This window comes from Amblyraja radiata, chromosome 15 (assembly GCF_010909765.2).
Source record: "Amblyraja radiata isolate CabotCenter1 chromosome 15, sAmbRad1.1.pri, whole genome shotgun sequence".
NCBI classification, from domain to species: domain Eukaryota; kingdom Metazoa; phylum Chordata; class Chondrichthyes; order Rajiformes; family Rajidae; genus Amblyraja; species Amblyraja radiata.
In genome coordinates, this window is record NC_045970.1 from 11,054,930 (window position 1) to 11,076,142 (window position 21,213).

At 43.0% G+C, this 21,213-nt stretch overlaps 1 protein-coding gene across 2 annotated transcripts in view; it reads right to left on the reverse strand.

The window, feature by feature from the left end:
* The window catches only part of adgra1 (adhesion G protein-coupled receptor A1), a 659,066-nt gene that overhangs the window by 206,394 nt on the left and 431,459 nt on the right, over positions 1-21,213 (reverse strand). For both annotated transcript variants that reach the window (XM_033033639.1, XM_033033638.1), the window contains one exon: positions 9,436-9,657. In XM_033033639.1, the coding sequence (XP_032889530.1) occupies positions 9,436-9,657 (222 nt within the window). The remainder of the gene's footprint in view (positions 1-9,435; positions 9,658-21,213) is intronic.

Here is a 21,213-nt window from a genome sequence, read left to right on the forward strand (position 1 = left end):
AACACCACACAATGCTTAGAGCTAAGTGATCAGATGACTAACAGATTAGATGGACGTTCCACACAACTGACACATCTAATCAAGAATGATGGTGAACAATTAAACAACTACTAGGAGGAGGAAACTCCAAGATTATCCTGGAGATTCTAGAGACTGCTGATAGTGGAATTTGAAGCAAAAAAATCAACTGCTGTAAGAACTCAGTGAGTCAAGCAGCAGATCTTTATGCAGGATCTTGACCCAAAACATTGATCATCCTTTTGCCTCCGCAGATGCTGCTTGACCTACTGAGTTCTTTCTAGCAGTTTATTTTTCGCTCCAAGATTACCCTCATTCTCACTGACGCTGGGGCCTGAGTGCTGATGGCAAGGCTGAAGCATTCACAACCATGCTCAGTGGGAAGTGCATAATAAAAGATCCATCTCAGCTACTTCCTGAGATCACCACCATAATTGAAAACAGTCTCAAGCCAATTCAACTCGCTCCCCATGATATCAATAAATGGCTGGGAGCTCTAGATTCATCAAAGGCCGAGTGGCTGGATAACATCCTACTTGTAGTGCTAATGACCTGCTCTCTAAAATTAGCGGTGCTTCTAGCCATGCTGTTCAAAAGCACTTACACCAGGCGACTATTTGTGTGCTAGCCACAGGATCAGGTCTACAATCACATATTACAATTGCTCCACACTCTTAAATCTCCACTCCTACAGCAGCATTTCTTATTTTAACTATGATCTGTGATCGGACTTTACTGGCTTTATCATGTAAATGGCTCAAGTGTAATCATGTATTGTCTTTCCACTGACTGGATAGCACGCAACAAAAAGCTTTTCACTGTACCTTGGTCCACGCGACAATAAACTAAACTGTTCACCATACACAGGTCAAATCCAACCTAACTAATTACTCCTCAATCATTAGCCAAATGATCAAAGATCTCACTGAGCATTGCTTTTCTCAATAATGTCTATTTTAGATGTTACCAGGATCATTTCACTCCAGATTTTATCACAGGCAAGGTCAAAACATGGACTGAAGAGATGAATTCCAGAGATTAAATAAGAGTGACTGCTTCATATGAAAGTAGCACTTGATTAAGTGTGGCGGAAAGGAGCTCGGGTTAAACTGAAATCAATGGGCTTCAATGGAAAAACAATACTTGGAATCAAAGCTCACACAAAGGAAACTGGTGAGGTATGAATGTTGGCGGTAAATCATCACAGCTCCAGGACATCCCTGTAGTGATGGCCCAACCATCATCAGCTGCTTCACCAACAACCAGAAGTGGAGGTGGTTGCTGCTGATTGCATAACGTTCAATTCTATTCTCAACTCCTCAGGCAAATGAAGCAACCCATGCGGCATGGAAAGCAAAGTTTGACAGGCATCATCTAACATGCATGTCATAAAATGCAGGCAGTGTCCATTTCCGACAGAGTCTAACCTTCTACTCTTCACTTTCGATTACATTATTATTGGCAGCATCATCTCATCCTTGGAATCGCCATTGATCAGAAACTCAGCTGGACCGACTGCAAGACTACTGTGGCTACGAGCAGGGTCAGAGACTTGGTATCCTGCAATGAATGGGTAATTCCTTGATGCACTAAATACATTCCACACTCATTATCAAGGCGTGATGTGGAGTCAGTAGTGTGATGGAATATTCTCCATTGCGGAGTAAGAGCTATAAGAGTAGTTTGGGAGGGTAATTACAATTTATACTGTCTACAAAAATGTACACTAGATTAGATTAAGATTAAACTTTATTAATCCCCTTATTCAGGGGAAATTCTGATGTCCTTGCAGCACACTAATAAAAATACAACATAGCATTCAAAAAGAAGTTCAACACAAAAACATCCCCCCACAGTGATTCCCACTGTGGGGGAAGGCACAAAGTCCAGTCCCCATCCTCTTGTCCACCCAAAGTCGGGCCTAATTGAGGCCTCCACAGTCGCCGCCACGGCGCCCGATGTTCTCGCCGGGTGATGGTGCTCCGTCGTCGGGAGAACCCCCAGCGGCTTGAGGTGCCCGGAACGGTCGCCTTCCCACCGGAGACCGCGGCTTCCAAGTCAACAGACCGCGCCGGATGGAGCTCCGCACACTGGCGATCTCAGCAAGAGATCCCAGGCTCCGGGATGTAAAGTTCAGCATCGCAGCTGGCCGCTCCACAGAACCGCGGCTCCACGATGTTCTCATCTGTGGTCCCAGCATACTGGAGTTCCAGCGCGGCGACCCAGGAAAGGCATCGCCCGCTCCGCAATAGCGCTCCAGCGCTGCGCCGCCGCCAAAGCCGATGTTCTGCGCCGCCGCCAAAGCCGTTGTTCTGGCCAGGTCCCCTCAGGGAAACGTCGCTCCAGGACCCGCTGGTAGGCCGCAAGGACAGGTCGAAGACGCTGCTCGGAGGAAGGCAACCCCTCCGACCAGGTAGGGACTCGAAAAGCAGTTTCCCCCTTCCCCCCCACCACCCCCCACACATAAAAAGATTAGGCCCCCTGACTACACACTCAACGTACTAAAAATAATAAAAAAGAAGGGAAAAAAACCGGACAGCTGCAGGACAGGCAGCCGTTCAGGACAGCGCCTCCTCCGGAATACTGATGTCACTGGTCACTAATCCAGGCTACTCTCATCGTATTTTTAAAAGGCTCAACATTTACCATCATGACACGGGCAGAATGCACATGGGAGCATCACCACCAGCATATTCCCCTCCAAGTTGCACATCATGTTGACTTGTGAATACAACACCAGTCCTTCACCACTAAAGGATTGAAATCGTGGAACTCCCCACCCAACATAAGGTCTGCAGCAGTTCAGGATGGCAACTTTCCATCACAGTTAGTTTAGTTTAGTTTTGATACATAGTGTGGAAACAGGCCTTTCAGCCCACTGAGTCTGCACTGGCCAACGATCACCCATACACGCTAGGGACAAATTTACAGAGACCAATTAACGTAAAAACCTGTGTAAGAAAGAACTGCAGATGCTGGTTTAAATCGAAGGTAGACACAAAAATGCTGCAGTAACTCAGCAGGTTAGGCAGCATCTCTGGAGAGAAAGAATGGGCGACGATTCAGGTCGAGACCCTTCCTCAGACTGATGTCAGGGACAAAGGTAGAATGTAGTCAGAGACAGTAAGACTGTTGGAGAACTGGAAAGGGGAAGGGGATGGAGAGAGAAAGCAAGGGCTATTTGAAGTTAAAGAAGTCAATGTTCATACCGCTGGGAAGTAAATTACCCAAGCAAAATATGAGGTGCTGTTCCTCCAATTTGCGCTGGGCCTCACTCTGACAATGGAGGAGGCCCAAGACAGAATGGTCAGATAGGGCATGGGAGGGGGAGTTGAAGTGCTGAGCCACCGGGAGATCAGGTTGGTCTGAGCAGAGGTGTTCAGTGAAACGATCGATGAGCCTGCACTTGGTCTGGCCAATGTAGAGAAGTTGACACCTGGAACAGCGGATACAGTAGATGAGGTTGGAGGAGGTGCAAGTGAACCTCTGCCTCACCTGGAAAGACTGCTTGGGTCTTTGGATGGAGTCGAGAGGGGAGGTAAAGGGACAGGTGTTGCATCTCCTGCGGTTGCTAGGGAAAGTACCCGGCGAGGGGGTGGTTTGGGCGGGAAGGGACGAGTTGTAACCTACAAACCTGCATGGCTTTAGAATGTGGGAGAAAACCAGATCCCCTGAAGAAAGCCCATACGATCACAGAGAATGTACAAATTCCATACAAAAAGTGCCCTGTGTCAGGATCGAACCCGGGTGTCAGGCGCTGTAAGGCAGCAACTCTACCTGCGTGTCACTGTGCCAGCCCTAATTGTCAAAGGTGATTAGGGAGGGGCAATAAATGCTGGTTTGCATAAATAAAACAGAACTTGGGGTTCCTTGCAGTAGAACAGCATTGATTCATTTAACCCATGCTGCATGAGCTATTAGGGAACGGCATCTACAATAGTGCAACAACCTGATGGCATTTGGAACATCCCTCAACATTGTTTTAATTTTCAGTCCTACTGATAGTCCCTGAATCACTGATGCCTGGTCACTGCTATCTTCCCTCTTCACTTTGGAGTCCACTCTCTACACAGTCTGAAGAGGACAAGTGGTGGTGTCACGGCTGAGGCCCTGCACAACGGGATGTGTCCTTGCTTATCTTATCTCTGCTGACGCAGCATGGCAATCCGCTGAGTGGTGGCGTCTCTCGGCTCATGATGAACAGATGGCTATTTATGTACAGCATCCCTTTGCACTTACTAAACCATGAGCTGTTGATGTGCCCTGTGTCCATTGAGAGTAGGAAGTTGCTCATGAGTGGCATCATGCTGCTCACTGAGAACAGTGACCTGCTCAGACATGGCATTACTCAGTTCAATGAGGACATTGAGCTGCTCTCTCGTGGCATACTGCTGTTCCTTTACACTTTCCAGCAGCTTCCAGATGGGGAAGCCAGTCTTGCATTATCAGCGTTGCACTGTATGGGGCTGGTGCACTCTGTGGGGCCTCTATCTGTGCCTTCACAGCAGCTGAGTACTGAGGTAGTAAGGACCGGTCCTGTTCTGTGCACGATTCTGGGTGCAAATGACCGCTGCAATGTTTCAAACATAATTTGGCAATTTTGCTAAATTTTATAGCAATCGATTTGTATATTAGTACTATGATGCCCAAAAACAGGATGGAATCAAATGCCTCGACAACTGCAGCCAAGCTAACATTTTGCATTGATTTAGTAGTTCCTCTTTAATTTGTATTCCATGCTCCTAATTAGAATATCACTGATAACAAATCCTGTGAAACCTTGCCTCTCACTTCATATCTTCCCTGTATTCTTCTGCATGAAATTAATAGTTTTACAACATTAAGTTTCTTTTCTTATCTAATCAACCAATTTTACTACCATTCTGACATTCCCTGAGGTTAAATGCTACAGTTAAGTAGGATCTCCATTAGTAAAAACATTTATATGTTTTGGTAATAAGCCTCAGGCTCTTCTGTCATCTATCAATGCTGCCCTGTCATTTTACGGACATCCAGTTATGCCCGTTGTGAAATGCCAAGTCTGGACATGACATCCATCGCAGTAAATGCATCGATTTTGCTCCCGACTCTCATTCACATGCAGAGCAATTACTCTTCCCTCTTCCTTTCTTCTCCCCCCCCCCCCCCCACCACCACCCTCACATCAGTCTGAAGAAGGGTTTCGACCCGAAACGTTGCCTATTTCCTTCGCTCCATAGATGATGCCTCACCCGCTGAGTTTCTCCAGCATTTCTGTCTAACTTAAATTAAGCTGTTGCTTGCTGAGTGACATCAGTAATTGCAGGTGCTAAGACTGTGGAGAAACAAAAAAAAAATGTATATGTGGAAGGTCCTTGGTCCTTTCTGGGACTGGGTGGGATTAAGGGGCAGCCAATTCTCCAGTTCCCACAAACCTGTTTCACATCTATGGAATGTTTCTTAAAGGTGAAAGTGCTATGCTTTAACATTGAAGGTAGAGCAGAGGCACAGGTAATTGGGTCTAACTGGCACAAATGTCATCTTCGGTACACAAAATTGCTGGAGAAACTCAGCCGGTGCAGCAGCCTCTATGGAGCGAAGGAAATAGGCGACGTTTCGGGCCGGAACCCTTCTTCAGACTGATGGGGGGTAGGGGGGGGGGGGAGAAGGAAGGAAAAGGGGAGGAGGAGGAGCCCGAGGGCGGGCGGAAGGGAGGGTGGGAGGAGACAGCTAGAGGGTTGAGGAAGGGGAGGAGACAGCAAGGACTAGCAAAATTGGGAGAATTCAATGTTAATGCCATCCGGACGCAAGGTCCCCAGGCGGAATATGAGGTGCTGTTCCTCCAATTTCCGCTGTTGCTCACTCTGGCAATGGAGGAGACCCAGGACAGAGAGGTCGGATTGGGAATGGGACGAGTTGTAATAGACATTTTTTTGCAAGCTTTAGAACCAATAGCCATTTTTTTGCCAGCTTTAGAACCAATAGACATTTTTTTGTAAGCTTTAGAACCAATAGATATTTTTTTGCAAGCTTAGAACCAATAGACATGTTTTGCAAGCTTTAGAACCAATAGACATTTTTTTTGCAAGCTTTAGAACCATTAGACATTTTTTGGCAAGCTTAGAACCAATAGACATATTATTGCAAGCTTTAGAACCAATAGACATATTTTTGCAAGCTTTAGAACCAATAGACATATTTTTGCAAGCTTTACAACCAATAGACATATTTTTGCAAGCTTTAGAACCAATAGACATATTTTTGCAAGCTTAGAATCAATAGAGACACTTTTTGCAAGCTTTAGAACCAATAGACATTTTTTTGCAAGCTTTAGAACCAATAGACATTTTTTTGCAAGCTTTAGAACCAATAGACATTTTTTGCAAGCTTTAGAACCAATAGACATTTTTTTGCAAGCTTTAGAACCAATAGACATTTTTTTGCAAGCTTTAGAACCAATAGACATATTTTTGCAAGCTTTAGAACCAATAGACACATTCTGCAAGCATTTTAGAACCACTAAGGGCACTTACATTTGAGTAGACATGTGTTCAGTGTTATTCACAGCTCAGAGAAACGTGACCCTCTGCCTTCCTCCATCTTGAAGAGACTGAATGAGGCACACCATTTCCTGGTTTTATAGTCCCTCCCCCCTGCCACCAGCGGGGGCAGCAGAGAGAATGGGGAATTTTGTAAAAACATTAATATCTCTGTCAGTTTTAATCGACGGGAAAAATCCTCGGCACACATGCGGCGGAGGGGGGCTCTGAGCGAGGTGGCCAAAAATGACGGCCGTAGGTGGCGGCGTTCTCTCGGAAATCGCAGCACAGATCGCCAAAACCGGTCAAGAACAGAGTTTTAGTAATATAGATGTAATACAGTTACGGATATTACATATGTAACACCATTACAAGTTTTGGTTCCACTTCATTGATAAGTAATATTTGAAGGATCACAATTCAGGGAAGCCATCGAATCTCCATGACTTTAGATCTTATTACAATATGGGTCAAAAAATGGATGAGGGTTGATTTCGGAGTGAGGCAACAATGAATTACACTTGGTATCAAGGTAGAGTTTGTCCATTTGCAGTTTCCAGCAAAAATTGGTAGGGAGCAAGGGAATGTTTTACTGCTGATTTGAGTTACAGCTTACACAAAGGAGGATGGCCCCAGGACATTGCTGCAGATGTCATTGAGGGCCATCTCCCAGGTCCAAGCATCTCCAACTTCTCTATTAATGACCTTTCCATCATCATAATTTCAGATGAGGGTTGGTCTACTGACCATTGTACTTGTCAGATCCATTCACAGCTGATCAACACAGAATACTTTCAACATGGAAAGAGACCATTTGGCCCATTGAGTCTGTGCTAGCTGTATAAGGAGCAATCCAGCTGGTTCCACTTCCTGGTGGTCACCTCATGATGTTGCTTTTTTTTTCCTTTCAAGGACATAGTACATTTTTTCTTGAATGTTTGAATATGTCTGCACTAACCATTTCCAACTATGCATTTCAGATTTAACTATTTGCTGGATTAAAAAGCACTAAAAACAAAAAAAAGTATACAAAGTTCACTTTTGGTTCTCCTTGCAATCTTATTTCAGACCCATCTGCAAATGGGAATGTTTTTTTTAATCTAATCTCTCTACATGCTTCATATTTTAACTATTAAGTCCACTCTCAACCTCAAATGCTTCAAGGAGAAAAGCAACCCAAGTTTTCCCAATCCATGCAGAAAACTAAAGCCGGCAGCCTCGCCAGCGTGTTCATCCTTTCAACTCGTTTTTGTTTTTTAGTATGTCTAATGTATGTCTCAATGTATGTTTTAGTGTGGGGGGTGGTGGGGGGTGCATAGGGGGAAACTGTGTGTCAGTCACTTACCTTGACGGAGATATGACTTTTCTCTTTGTCGCATCTTCGCCCCCCCCCCCCTCGCGGCCTAACAACTGGTTTGATGCGGACTTTCTCTGAGACCGGCCCAGAGCTTCAGTAGCAAGAGCAGGGCGATCCCATCGTGGAGCTTTCCATCACAGAACGGGGCGATCCCTAGCCGGGGATCGCCAGAAGAAGTGCTTCGGCCGCTGGCCTGCGGCCTATAACATCGTGAAGCCGCCGTCTCCGGTAAGAAGGTGGCCGATTCAGGAACTCCAAGCCGCGGAGTGTGTGTTCTGATCCATCCTGACATCAGAGTTTCGATCATCCCGACGAGAGGACTTGTTCATCGGGCCGTCCGTAGTGGCGACTACGGAGCGCTGATTGCCCCGACCACAGGTGAACAAAGGTGGAATATTGACTGAAAGTAATTGCCTTTCATCACAGTGAACAATGTTGATTCCATTGTGATGGATGTTTATGTTAAATTCTATTGTGTATTGTCCTCATTTTGACTATGTCGGCATGGTAATTCATGGTAATCCATTTCACTGCACCTTAATAGGTGCATGTGACAAATAAAGTTGAACCTTGAACCTTGGCATCATTCTAGTAAATATCCTTTGCATTCTCTCTAAGGTCTTCATATATTTCTGGTTGTATAGTGCATGTAATTCGAGTCAATGCTTCCATTGTGGCAGCATCAGTGACTAATAAATGTCCATGTTGACCTCCTTGCTCATGTAGCATAGCAATCTGTGTCTGCATGCAAAAAGATATGCATACCACTCAGGCTTGTGCTGATAAATGATCTACTATTAGGCCTAAAGCAATGAAGGCAACAATCGACCACAATAATCCAACAGACATCTCTGACATCCAAACTCATTATGATTGCTGCATTTGACTCTATAAATATCTTGGCCCACTGTTCATCAGAAACCAACTTGACTAACTATATAAATAAATTAATCCTGAGAACTGAGTATCAGCCAAGTATTCTGTGATAAATGACTTCTCCAAATCATCCTCCCACCTACATTGCACAAGGAAATAACCTGTGGAGGTTCCTTCAGTAGAACCTCTCAAATACATGAACTTTACCCACCTGGAAAGACAAGCACGGCAGGCACATCACAATACCAAAACCTAAAGGTTACTGACCATACTACTGACTTCCACATACATCATCATTCCTTCAATGCCTTGGGCAAAATCTTGGACACCATGCATAAGGTCTGCACAATTCACACTGCACCAAGTCCAACAAGGGAACTGTTTTGTTGACTTCCTTGATGAACTTGTGTGGTCTGAATACCATCTTTTCAAGTATAGATAGGAATTAGCAATAAATATTTGCCCAGTCAGTAATGCCTCTAAACCATGAGTAAATAAAGATAAATTATAATTAGCATTTATCCAAATCTGTGAACAATTGCAGAATTGGGCAAAGAATGCCCTTTCCGGATTAACTCCTTACTTAGAAAAGTCATCATCTTGACATTTTAAAACATAGTTGTGATAGAATGCCTGCTTCCCTTTCTCACAACAAATCATCCTTACCTTAACTGGGAAATTCACAAGAGAACTGGTAAGATTGCCCGTGTTGCATTTAAAATTCAGTTGCTGTTCTTGACGGGATTCAGCGTCCCAGACCCGTTGACTAACATCACGAATTGAAGATCTCTCTGGATTTGAACCAACTCTCTGGAAAGCCGTGCACGTCATGCCTGTGAAACTGGCTGGCTTGATTTTAAAGGTCTCCAGCGCTATATTCATGGAAACCTGGTGGGAACATATTTGACCAAAAGGAATATCAGTGAAATCAGGCCGAAGTGGATGCATGATCCAAATATATGATTTTGTAGCACTTTAAACTTGAGATTTTACCATTTCTTGCACCACCTTTCTGGTTTGTTTCCGTCTGATGGAAAGCCATACAATCTCACGGAGTCAATTCAGCATTGTTAATTGCTAGCTGGCAGTCATCCACAATGAACATAAATTGCTCAGCGTTGCGTGACATTGCATAAGAAACTGGTTAATTTTATTTACAGTCAGCCTTAAACCTTACTTCGTTTCTGCTTTAATGGACACAAGACTGAAAGGTTCACTCTGACAAATTTAAAAAGGTCATGATAAATTACCTGAAATGGGGTTGTTACTATTGTAAGAACAACTAAACTGCAGAGTTGGCTGATAGAACTTGGACCTCAATCAACAAAATTCAAGTTAGCATGATTGCTGCTTGAATAATAAAATGACATTAACATGCAAAGTGCATTTTAATACTCAGCCTGCTTTGAAAGAAAAATGGAGTCACAGGCTGCTGTGAATTAACAAATAAGAGACATGGTTGGTGAGCCTGAAATATTTAACAGAAACCTTCCCTGCAGAATGCAAATTACTCCCCTTTAGTGAGAACACAGAGGTTATAGGTTGTTACTTGCATTGGTTCAAGAGAGAAAGTGCAATTTTAAATGTATATTTCTGTGAACATTTGAATAATTCAAACCCTTCAGGCAAGAATATATTGCAGCATTTCTTGTTGGATTTAAATACAGAGTTAACATGTTTTTGCCTGCAGGCTAGAATTCTATACCACAAAACCGCTTTGTATTTCTTGTTTTGAATTCTTACCAAAATTGTCGCAATAGCTTCAATAATTTGACTCTTGTTCGAATCATTAATGTCCAGTATTACTCAGGACAGTATAAGCTTCAAAAAAATAGTTGACAATTTTATTGATCGCTTTAAAATCTCAGCAAAAACACTGCTGTCTGTGCCTTATATTGCACTCAATCCTGCTTACCTTTCACCACAGTTGACAAGCTTAGATTTAAGCAATAACTCAAGTTAAATCCTTTCATCCTTGTTTTGAAATCCCTCTTTGGCTTTGGCCACGATATCTCTATAAATGCTCTCATTTTTTATAATCATCTGAGATTTCTGTTCTGCTCCTATTCTGGCACCTCCTAAACACCTCCGATTGTAATCACTCCACGCTGCTACATCCCTGAGAACTTCTCACTCTACCTCCATCACATCTTGTAAGGGTCAGACACAAAATGCTGGAGTAACTCAGCGGGACAGGCAGCATGTCTGGAAGGAAGGAATGGCTGACATTTCAGGTCGAGATCCTTCTTCAGACCCTTCGTCTTCTTCTCAACCCAAAACGTCACCCATTTCATCTCTCCAGAGATGCTGCCATGTAACAAAGGTAATGCCACTGTGGTGATGGTGGATTTCAATATGCAGGTAGACTGGGAAAATCAGGGTGGTTCAGGACCCCAAGAAAGAGAGTTTGTAGAATGCTTCCGTGATGGATTCTTAGAGCAGCTTGTCATGGAGCCGACCAGAGAAAAGGCAATTCTGGATTTAGTGTTGTCCAATTAACCAGATATGATAAGCGAACTCGAGTTAAAGGAACCGCTTGGAGGTAGTGATCATAATATGATTAGTTTTAATCTGCAATTTGAGAAGGAGAACATTTAATGGGAACATTTAACATTAAATTGGAAGTGGCAGTGATGCAGTTGAACAAAGGGGACTATGAAGGCATGAAAGGGGAGCTGGCCAAAGTAGACTGGAAAGGGATCCTAGCAGGAATGACGGAGGAACAGCAATGGCAGGAATTTCTGGGCATAATTCGGGAGACGCAGGATCATTTCATTCCAAAAAGGAAGAAAGATTCTAAGGGGAGTAGGAGGCAACCGTGGCTGACAAGAGAAGTTAGGGATAGAATAAAACTAAAAGAAAAGATGTATAACACAGCAAAGAGTAGCCAGAAGCCAGAGGATTGGGAAACTTTCATAGGAGAACAGAAGGAAACAAAACGGGCAATACGGGCTGAAAAGATGAAGTACGAGATGAAGCTGGTCAGGAATATAAAGAAGGACAGTAAAAACTTCTTTAGATATGTTAAGGGAAAAAGAGTAGCAAAGTCAAATGTGGGTCCCTTGAAGGCACACACGGGTGAAATTATTATGGGCAACAAGGAAATGGCAGAAGAGTTGAATAGGTACTTCGGATCTGTCTTCACTAAGGAAGACACAAACAATCTCCCAGATGTACTGGAGGACAGAGGATCTAAGGGGGTAGCGGAACTGAAATAAATTTTCATTAGGCGTGAAATAGTATTGGGTAAGCTAATGGGACTGAAGGATGATAAATCCCCTGGGCCTGATGGTCTGCATCCCAGGGTCCTCAGGGAGGTGGCTCTAGAAATAGTGGACGCATTGGTGATCATTTTCCAATGTTCAATAGATTCAGGATCAGTTCCTGTGGATTGGAGGATAGCTAATGTTATCCCACTTTTCAAGAAAGGAGCGAGAGAGAAAACGGGGAATTACAGACCAGTTAGCCTGACCGGTGGTGGGAAAGATGCTGGAGTCAATTATTAAAGAGGTAATAATGGGGCATTTGGATAGCAGTAAAAGGATTAGTCCAAGTCAACATGGATTTATGAAAGGGAAATCATGCTTGACTAATCTTCTGGAATTTTTTGAGGATGTGACAAGTAAAATGGATGAAGGGGTGCCAGTGGATGTAATGTATCTAGACTTTCAATAAGCCTTTGATAAGGTCCCGCACGGGAGACTGGTGACTAAAATTAGAGCACATGGTATTGGGGGTAGGGTGTTGACAAGGATAGAAAATTGGTTGGCAAAGAGTAGGAGTGAACGGGTCCTTTTCAGAATGGAAGGCAGTGGCTAGGTGTTGGGGCCGCAACCATATGTATTTTTGATTTGGAAGAGGGAATTAGGAGCAACACTAGCAAGTTTGTGGATAACACAAAGCTGGGTGGCAGTGTGAACTGTGAAGAGGATGTTAGGAGGTTGCAGGATGACCTGGACAGGTTGAGTGAGTGGGCAGATGCGTGGCAGATGCAGTGTAATATAGATAAATGTGAGGTTATCCACTTTGACGGCAAAAACAAGGGGGCAGATTATTATCTCAATGGGGTTAGGTTAGGTAAAGGGGAGGTACAGCGAGACCTGGGTGTCCTTGTACACCGGACACTGAAAGTTGGCATGCAGGTACAGCAGGCAGTGAAGAAAGCTAATGGAATGTTGGCCTTCATAACACGAGGATTTCAGTTTTGGAGTAAAGAGGTTCTTCTGTAGTTGTATAGGGCTCTGGTGAGACCGCATCTGGAGTATTGTGTACAGTTTTGGTCTCCTAATTTGAGGAAGGACATCCTTGTGATTGAGGCAGTGCAGCGTAGGTTCACCAGATTGATCCCTGGGATGGCGGGATTGTCATATGAGGAAAAATTGAAAAGACTAGGCTTGTATTCACTGGAGTTTAGAAGGATGAGGGGAAATCTTATAGAAACATATACAATTATAAAAGGACTGGACAAGCTAGATGCAGGAAAAATGTTCCCAATTTTGGGCGAGTCCAGGACCAGGGGCCACAATCTTAGAATAAAGGGGGGCGTCATTTAAGACAGAGGTGAGAAAAAACTTTTTTCACCCAGAGAGTTGTGAATTTATGGAATTCCCTGCCACAGAGGGCAGTGGAGGCCAAATCACTGGATGGATTTAAGAGAGAGTTAGATAGAGCTCTTGGGGCTAGTGGAGTCAAGGGATAAGGCAGGCACGGGTTATTGATAGGGGACGATCAGCCATGATCACAATGAATGGCGGTGCTGGCTCGAAGGGCCGAATGGCCTCCTCCTATGTTTTCTATGCCTGTCCCGCTGAGTTACTCCAACATTTTGTGTTGATCTTCGGTGTAAACCAGCAACTGCAGTTCCTTCCTACACATCTTGTAAAGTACTCCTTTAAGCTCAATCCTTAGAACAGAGTTTTGGTCATCTGCCAAATTTAGATTGAAATCGCTGCATTATATTTAAGATATTGTTGTTTAACGTAACTTGGACTAGATCTTTGGAATGCAGACTACAAATAGCTGGCCAGATCACATTAAGCTATTTACATAACTGCAAAATAACCTGCATATTTGAAAGAAAAACCTAATTAGTGCAGCTAATTAGTGAAGTTGACCCTGCTATAATATTTGGTATTTGTTTCAGCTGAATGAGCATTAAGAAGTTTTCATTTATTGCTTACAGCTAAGGTTTATTTTTAATGATCACTTATAGGTAAGGGATGAGAATGTTTCAGAATTATATAGAGAACAAAACAAAGTATCAGAGCAATAATTGTTCAACACATTTTTGCACTGATCTAAAATTGTGTTATTGACTCAATGAGTTCAGCCTAACAAGCAATTTAAAATGCCGAGAATCCTATTATATTTTCACTGAAATGCCGGAGTAATCATTTGAACTCCATTATAGATGTCATCATGTATCACCATGGAATATTTCATGATTTTCCGATTGAGACAATGAAAAAAAACCCATTATGGTCAAGCCCGGCACCACCCCTTGATGTTAATGACAATACTTAAGATTTCTACCAATCTCCCAACATTATTTCACAAGCCAATGACTAGTAGGAGGTCGTAGACATAGTCGTAGGAGGTCGTAGACATAGTCGTAGGAGGTCGTAGGAGGTCTTTGCGAGTCAACACGACCGTGACATTTTTTTCAACTCGTCTAGGGTCTTCTAAACTCGTGGATTAGATCGTCCAAGTGGGACAGCCCCTTTATTGTCTGTACGGAGTTTGTACTTTCTCCTCGTGACTGCATGGGTTTTCTCTGAGATCTAATGTTTCCTCCCACACTTCAAAGACGTACAGGTATGTAAGTTAATTGTCTTGATATATGTGTACATTGTCCCGGGTGGGTGTAGGATAGTGTTAATGTCTATGGATTGTTGGTCGGCCCAGACTGGGTGGGCCGAAGGGCCTGTTTTCACGCTGTATCTCTAAACTACACTAAAATATGCTTGATGAAGGCATTATGCATGTGAGGTCAGTGGTTGAGACGGCTGCAATTGAAAATCAAACCTGGTCGGCAGGTTAAGGGGAGGCAGGGGTTGTTGAAGGATGGAAGTAAAGTTTGAGTTCTAGCTGTGGTGAGATGAATAGGTTGTTCCTGGAGTGCCCAATGATGGTCACTCCTGGAGTTCTCAACAATAGTCACTCAACAAAAACATGGTCCTTGGGGACTGAACTCATTTCACATGTCCAAACTAGGTCAATTTCCACAATGATGCAAAATGATCATTACTGTATTTCTCTCTGTGGAAAAACCAATCTGCAATAGCAGTGAGAAATAAAGAACTTTCGGTGAAATGGGACAGCCAAATATTGTAAGTATGGATGAAGTGCAAATAATGAGATCTACAATCACTCATGCAATTGATATTGAAGAGCAGCAGTTGGTGTCACCTCACATGGATCGAATCGTGGGTAAAATTTGGTCATTAGGAATCTATTGGTGCAAATCCTACTTATACTATCCAAATACTATTGCATCAAATTCCACCAATGAGAGATTGGAGTGATGCTTAAAACATTTAAACAATATTATATGACTAATTCATTTTAATGGACTAATTGTTTTAAATCGCAGGGTCAAACATTTGAATTCCAATATGTTGCATTAATTTCCTTCATGGTATCAAGGGCTGATTCAATCATGAGGCCAATTTGAAATAAAATGTTGCATAATGTTGAGAAATGTAGTGCTTTCCACTTCGATAGGAAATACGGAGGAGCAGAATGTTCTTTAAGAGCTGAGAGACTGCGATGTGTAGCAATGTAGATGGCTGCCCTTGAGCACAAATGACGACAGGGAATTAGGAAAATAAATGATATGCTAGCCTGTGTTAAAATAAAATTGAAGCGGAGATAATTTAGAACTTTTATCACATTAATCTGTTGATGCAGAATGGAAAATCATTTACTCAAAGCACTTGGGGGCGGGGGGGGGGGGACATACTGCAGAGTCTGCGAACTACCAAATTGTTTCCTGATTCTCATGGAAGCACCTGAGCATGCATATTTAGCCACCACCTTTGCAAAGTTCAGGCAGGCCGCAATGGTTTCTGCATGACTTAAAGAGGACTGAATGACCAGGTCTAAAGTCACAATGTCTGGCACTTGGAAGAATTTGATGTCTTGCAAATTCCCCAGACAATGAAGAAAGATAATAAGAGGAAGAGGAGGAGCAGAAGGAGGAAGACAAGGATTCTGTGCGATGAATGTTCAACCTGCTGATTACGAGGTGGATCCTTATGCTGATCGGAGAACTGATCTAACACCTTATACCAGCATATAACCCTGTTATAGCTGTCACATTGTGGCCCATATCATAGATTACAATATCCTGTCCAAGGTCATCACCAATCGGATTGAGTCTGTTCATGATAGATGATCCAGTCACACCAAAAATGTATTATGCCTGAGAATAAATTCTCAAGCAGCCCTGCACTGCTCAAGGATGCCAATGAATACATGTAGGACAGAGGAATGAACACATGCCTGGTCAGCTTGGAGCAGGAGAAGGCCTTTGATGGATATTGCACATGAATGATGTACGTACTCTACAAAATGTGCTTTTGGGAGGAAATCATGATTTGGATCCAACTGATTTACACAAACATCACTGTTGCAATCCACATCAACAGGCGGAAAACAGAGAGCTTCCCTATCAAGTTTGATGTAAGGCAGAATGAATCATTAGAGGAACAAATGTGCCAGGAGATTGCAGATAGCTGTAAAACTAAAAGGGTTGTCATAGTACGGGATTTTAACTTTCCCAATATGCATTGGGACTGCTATGGAGTGAAGGGTTTAGTTTGGGTTGCATTTGTCAGTGGTGTTGAGGAAAGTTTCTCCAGACATTATGTGAAGGGCCAGACAAAGGAGAGGGCAAACTCTTGTTTTGCTCTTGGGGAATAGACTGAAGTGTCAATGGGCGAGACTTTTTGGACCAACAATCACAGTTGTATTAACTTTAAAAGAGTTAATACCTGGTCCACAAGTTAAAGTAAATTGGGCAGGGCCAATTTAGATGGCATTGGAAAATAAATTGTGAAAGTTAATTGGAGTAGGTTGTTTATGGGCAAAGGGACATCCAGAAAGTGTGATAGTACGAGTTCAAGGTATGCATGTTCTTGTTAGAGTGAAGGGCAAGGCAGATAGGAGTAAGGAACTTTGGATGATGAGAGAAATTGAGGCACTGGTCAAAAAAGCAGAGGCGTGCATCAGGTACAGGTAGCTAGGATCAGGTACGTCCCATGGGGGAGTATGGAGGACGGAGGAGCCTGCTTAAGAAGCAAAACAGGACGGAAAATAAGAAGGCATCAAATAGCTTTGGCAGATAAGATTTAAGAGATTTTATAAATATATTGAGTTAAAAAAGTAATGAGAGGAAGAATAGGGAAACTAAAATGGTTATCTATGTGTACTGTGCAAACTCCTCAATAAATATTTATCTTCTGTTTATTTCAGAGAATGACATCAAGACTAAGGAACTTAGTAAAGTTATGGCAAAGTCTTCATTGATATATCCAGATCAAATATATCCAAAGACACTATGGGAAACTAGAGAAGAAATTGCAAGAATCTGGCAGTTACATGAATCAATGTTAGACATAGGGTGAGGTATTGTTACTGGAGGGTGGCTCATGTTGTGCCTCTATTTAAGAAAGGTTTCAACAACATCAGAGAGCTATGCACCGGTAAGTCTAACATTTGTAGTAGGAACATCACCGGAGAGGATTCTGCGGAATAAGATATACATGCATTTTGAAAGATAAGGGATGATCAGGGATAGTCAGCATGGTTTTATGCATGGGATATTGAATCTTACAAATTTGGGCAATTGGACCAAGGAATACCTAGTGTCTGAAAGACAAAAATACATTTCTGCATCTTCATCTCTGGCCCTTGTCAAACCATCTGCCCATCAACCCCACCCCTCGCACCAGTGTCACTTGTCAGATTTTGTCACACCCAACCTCTCCTCCAATCCAATCAGTCTGAAGAAGGATCCTGACCCAAAACATCAGCTATCCAAGTTCTCTGTAAATGCTGTCAATCCGGCTGAGTTACTTTAGAACGTTGTGTCTTTTTTTGTAAACCAGCGCCTGCAGTTGACTATCAAAGCCATTTGGCAGTATGCCTCACAACTGGAACTCACCAACAAGCACAATGCTCTTGCATGGCTGGCATTCGTAGGGCTCACCCCATCAGCCCTTGCATGGTTGGTCTCATTTCTAAGCCAGATTGTCCTCAGATTGCCTGTGATGAGAATGAGATGATCACTCATCTCGTGTGGACTGTGCATTTGCAAAGAAGGTTTGGAAAAGGATGCAAGGATCTTTGCCAAGGTAATTCCTATGTGTAGACACAAAATACTGGAGTAACTCAGCCGGACAGGCAGCATCTCTGGAGAGACCTGAAATGCTACCCATTCCTTCTTTCCAGCGATGCTGCCTGTCCCGCTGAGTTACTCCAGCAATTTGTGTCCATCTTCAGCTTAAACCAGCATTTGCAGTTCCTTCCTACATAAATTCTGTGTGTTACAAAGGTCTCTCTGATTCATTGGCTATTCCCAGGGACATATACCAAACAAAGAGCAAGTGTTGCTAGAAGATCATCAACTTGGTGAAAGGCACACTTTGCTCTGCCCAAAACATGTTGGTCTTCTAGTGAATGAGATGTCCATAAGAGATTGCTGCCATCTGACACACTCCAGGCTACAGGAGTACTTTCTGAAGGATGTGCTGGTGCTCAGCACAGCCAACATAAAGGCTATGTAGGGATGGAATGCAATCTAAGATCCTGAGGCAACTAGACATTGAGGAGCTTAGCCCAGGGCAAAAACCAATCAAAACATTTGTATTATCCAAAGAGGCCACATAGGAAGCAATGCTGTCTTGTACACAGACTGTGTTAACATTACAAATGTAGAGACCTGAAAACATTGTGAATGTATAGACTAAACGACACTGTGAATGTAAAGAAAGCCATGTGCTGTTTTTTATATTTCTTCTTTCTACCTGTTTAATGAATTTTTTTCAAATTACCCCATCGTAATCATAGCCCTAATTCATGTTCGATCTGTCCTGACGTCGGAGTTTTGATCATCCCGACGAATGGGCTTGCACATCGGGCCGTTAATATAAGCTCCTACGGAGGGTCAAGGCCCCTGACCACGGGTGAACAAAGGAGGAAGACTAACTGAACTTCATTGCCTCTCATCACAGTGCAGAATGCTGTGGTGGATGTTTATGTTAAATACTATTGTGTGTTGTGTTCTTTTTAATTGTATGGCTGCATGGTAACTCATTTCACTGTACCTTAATTGGTGCATGTGACAAATAAATGTGAACTTTGAACCTTGAATTTCACCACCACCCAATCTTGACCTCAGGCTACACATCACCTGATCCTCATATTAACTCCACCCTCTTTCATCACCACTCCCAACAACTGATTGAGGCCATTGACTCTAATGCCCTGAGCCCAGCCTGGAGGTCCTGACATCATTCACCCACCATGAATGAAGTCCAAACATCTTCCTCCATCCCCACCCCATACTGACCTTAGATCCTTTGTGACAAGTGGTCTATCCAACTTCCTATACTGTAGATAGACATAAAATGCTGGAGTAACTCAGCGGGACGGCACAGGCGGCAAAAGGGTGTAGCGGTAGAGCGGTAGCAAAAGGGTCGCTCTTCCAGGGAGATGCTAAATGCATTTCGTTGTCTCTGTACTGTACACTGACAATGACAATTAAAATTGAATCTGAATCTGAAACAGGCATGTCCATTTATACAGGAATGCCTGTTCTATTCGACCCATGGCTTATGGAAGGTTATAATTTTTCAGATTGAGGGCCCACTTACAAAATAAGCATTGAAACGCCATGCAACACAGATTTATTGCATCTTTTATGTTGCAAAGTAACTCTATACCAAAGGGTCCAATTGTAGTTACATAGAGTCTTGGCAAGACTGGACCAGATTCCATTCTGAATCTGCCTGATTTTCATTCCTATTCATTTAACTGAAAGGCAAGCCAGGCATTCTCTTCCCACCATGTTAATTTCTCAATACATCTCCAACTGCATTGAGTCCTTATGTCATTTAATATCTAGGTGGAAAGCATGCATTTGCTCCTTTGTAATCTAAAAATTATATATTTTCAAAGGATTAGCTTTGGGCTGAAAACATTAGTCTCTCCAATATTTTGATTACACGAGGAGTTATGTGGAAGGCTAGCATTTGTAAATTTAAAGATAATTCTACATCATCACAGCACTATACTGCAACTTAACTGTCAATATAAATCTTGCAAAATGAATTTGATTCACACTTCAAGCATTAAACACGAGTTGATACAAGTCCAGAATAAGAAGTCAGAAGATAAATCTAGCACTAAACTGCAATTACTTAGTGAGGTTTGCTTGTCAGTTCCCAAGTGTATAAGGGAATATTTACTTAGATCTCAAACGTAGTGAAGCCTCAAACAGAAGAGGGAATTAGAAATCAGTTATGAGATCAATCTAACATATAATAATGAAAATATTTTTTATAAAGTCACAACAAGGCCCCAAAATTAGAAATTCAAAAGATAAAGTCTTCCCTCTATCAATATGTAGTATAAAGACTATACAACAATGATTGGAAATTTAGTTTTTTTTAAATGAACTTCCCCCCACAGTGAGTGGGACCCGAATCCCTCGGCATCGTCACAGGTCACAGAGCGAGCTCGGCGGGCCGGTGACCATCAGCTGCGCCTCTCGCCTTTTCCAGTGACTGTCAGTTGGCCTCCTCGGTGCCAGAGCAGCGGTGGGCAGGTGCGATTATCCCCAGACCCGGAGCTCCGGCCTCAGGCGGTGCAGCCCCTTCCAGCAAAGGAGCGACGGTCTCGGGGGTAGATGGCAGGAGAGAGGAGGCAGGGGCTGGGGAACGGGAGAGGGGCTTTCAGGTCCGTGGCAGCCTCCGGACAGGGACGGGCATGTCTCGCCGCCCTTCTGCTTGGACCAGTGGAGAAGGGAGAACTAGTGTCACTAACTCAATTCAACAGTGCTTGCAGCGCGGGAGACCCAGTTCGATCCAATGTTTATCTACAGTGACCTGTGCCCTGGACATGCGCAGTCAGAATACCGAACTCGCTTATTCTTGATGAAGCCTGTCTCTGATAACCAAGTTGAATTTTTTCAACTAACATGTATACAAGACAATCTCATTCTCAATGAGAACTGTGGACTGTGGCTCCTCTTTCTGCATTCACCAACAAAGAGTTTTTGAATCACTCGCCATTAAAGAAAGAACAATGGATAATTAAAGAATAATAAAAAAAGTCACTGATCAACAGTAGAACAGTTTCTGTCCAATCTGTATCTCAGAGGTCAGAAAGCTTCCACACCCTTTCTTCACCAAGAAAAGTAAAGCACAAAGTACTAAAGTA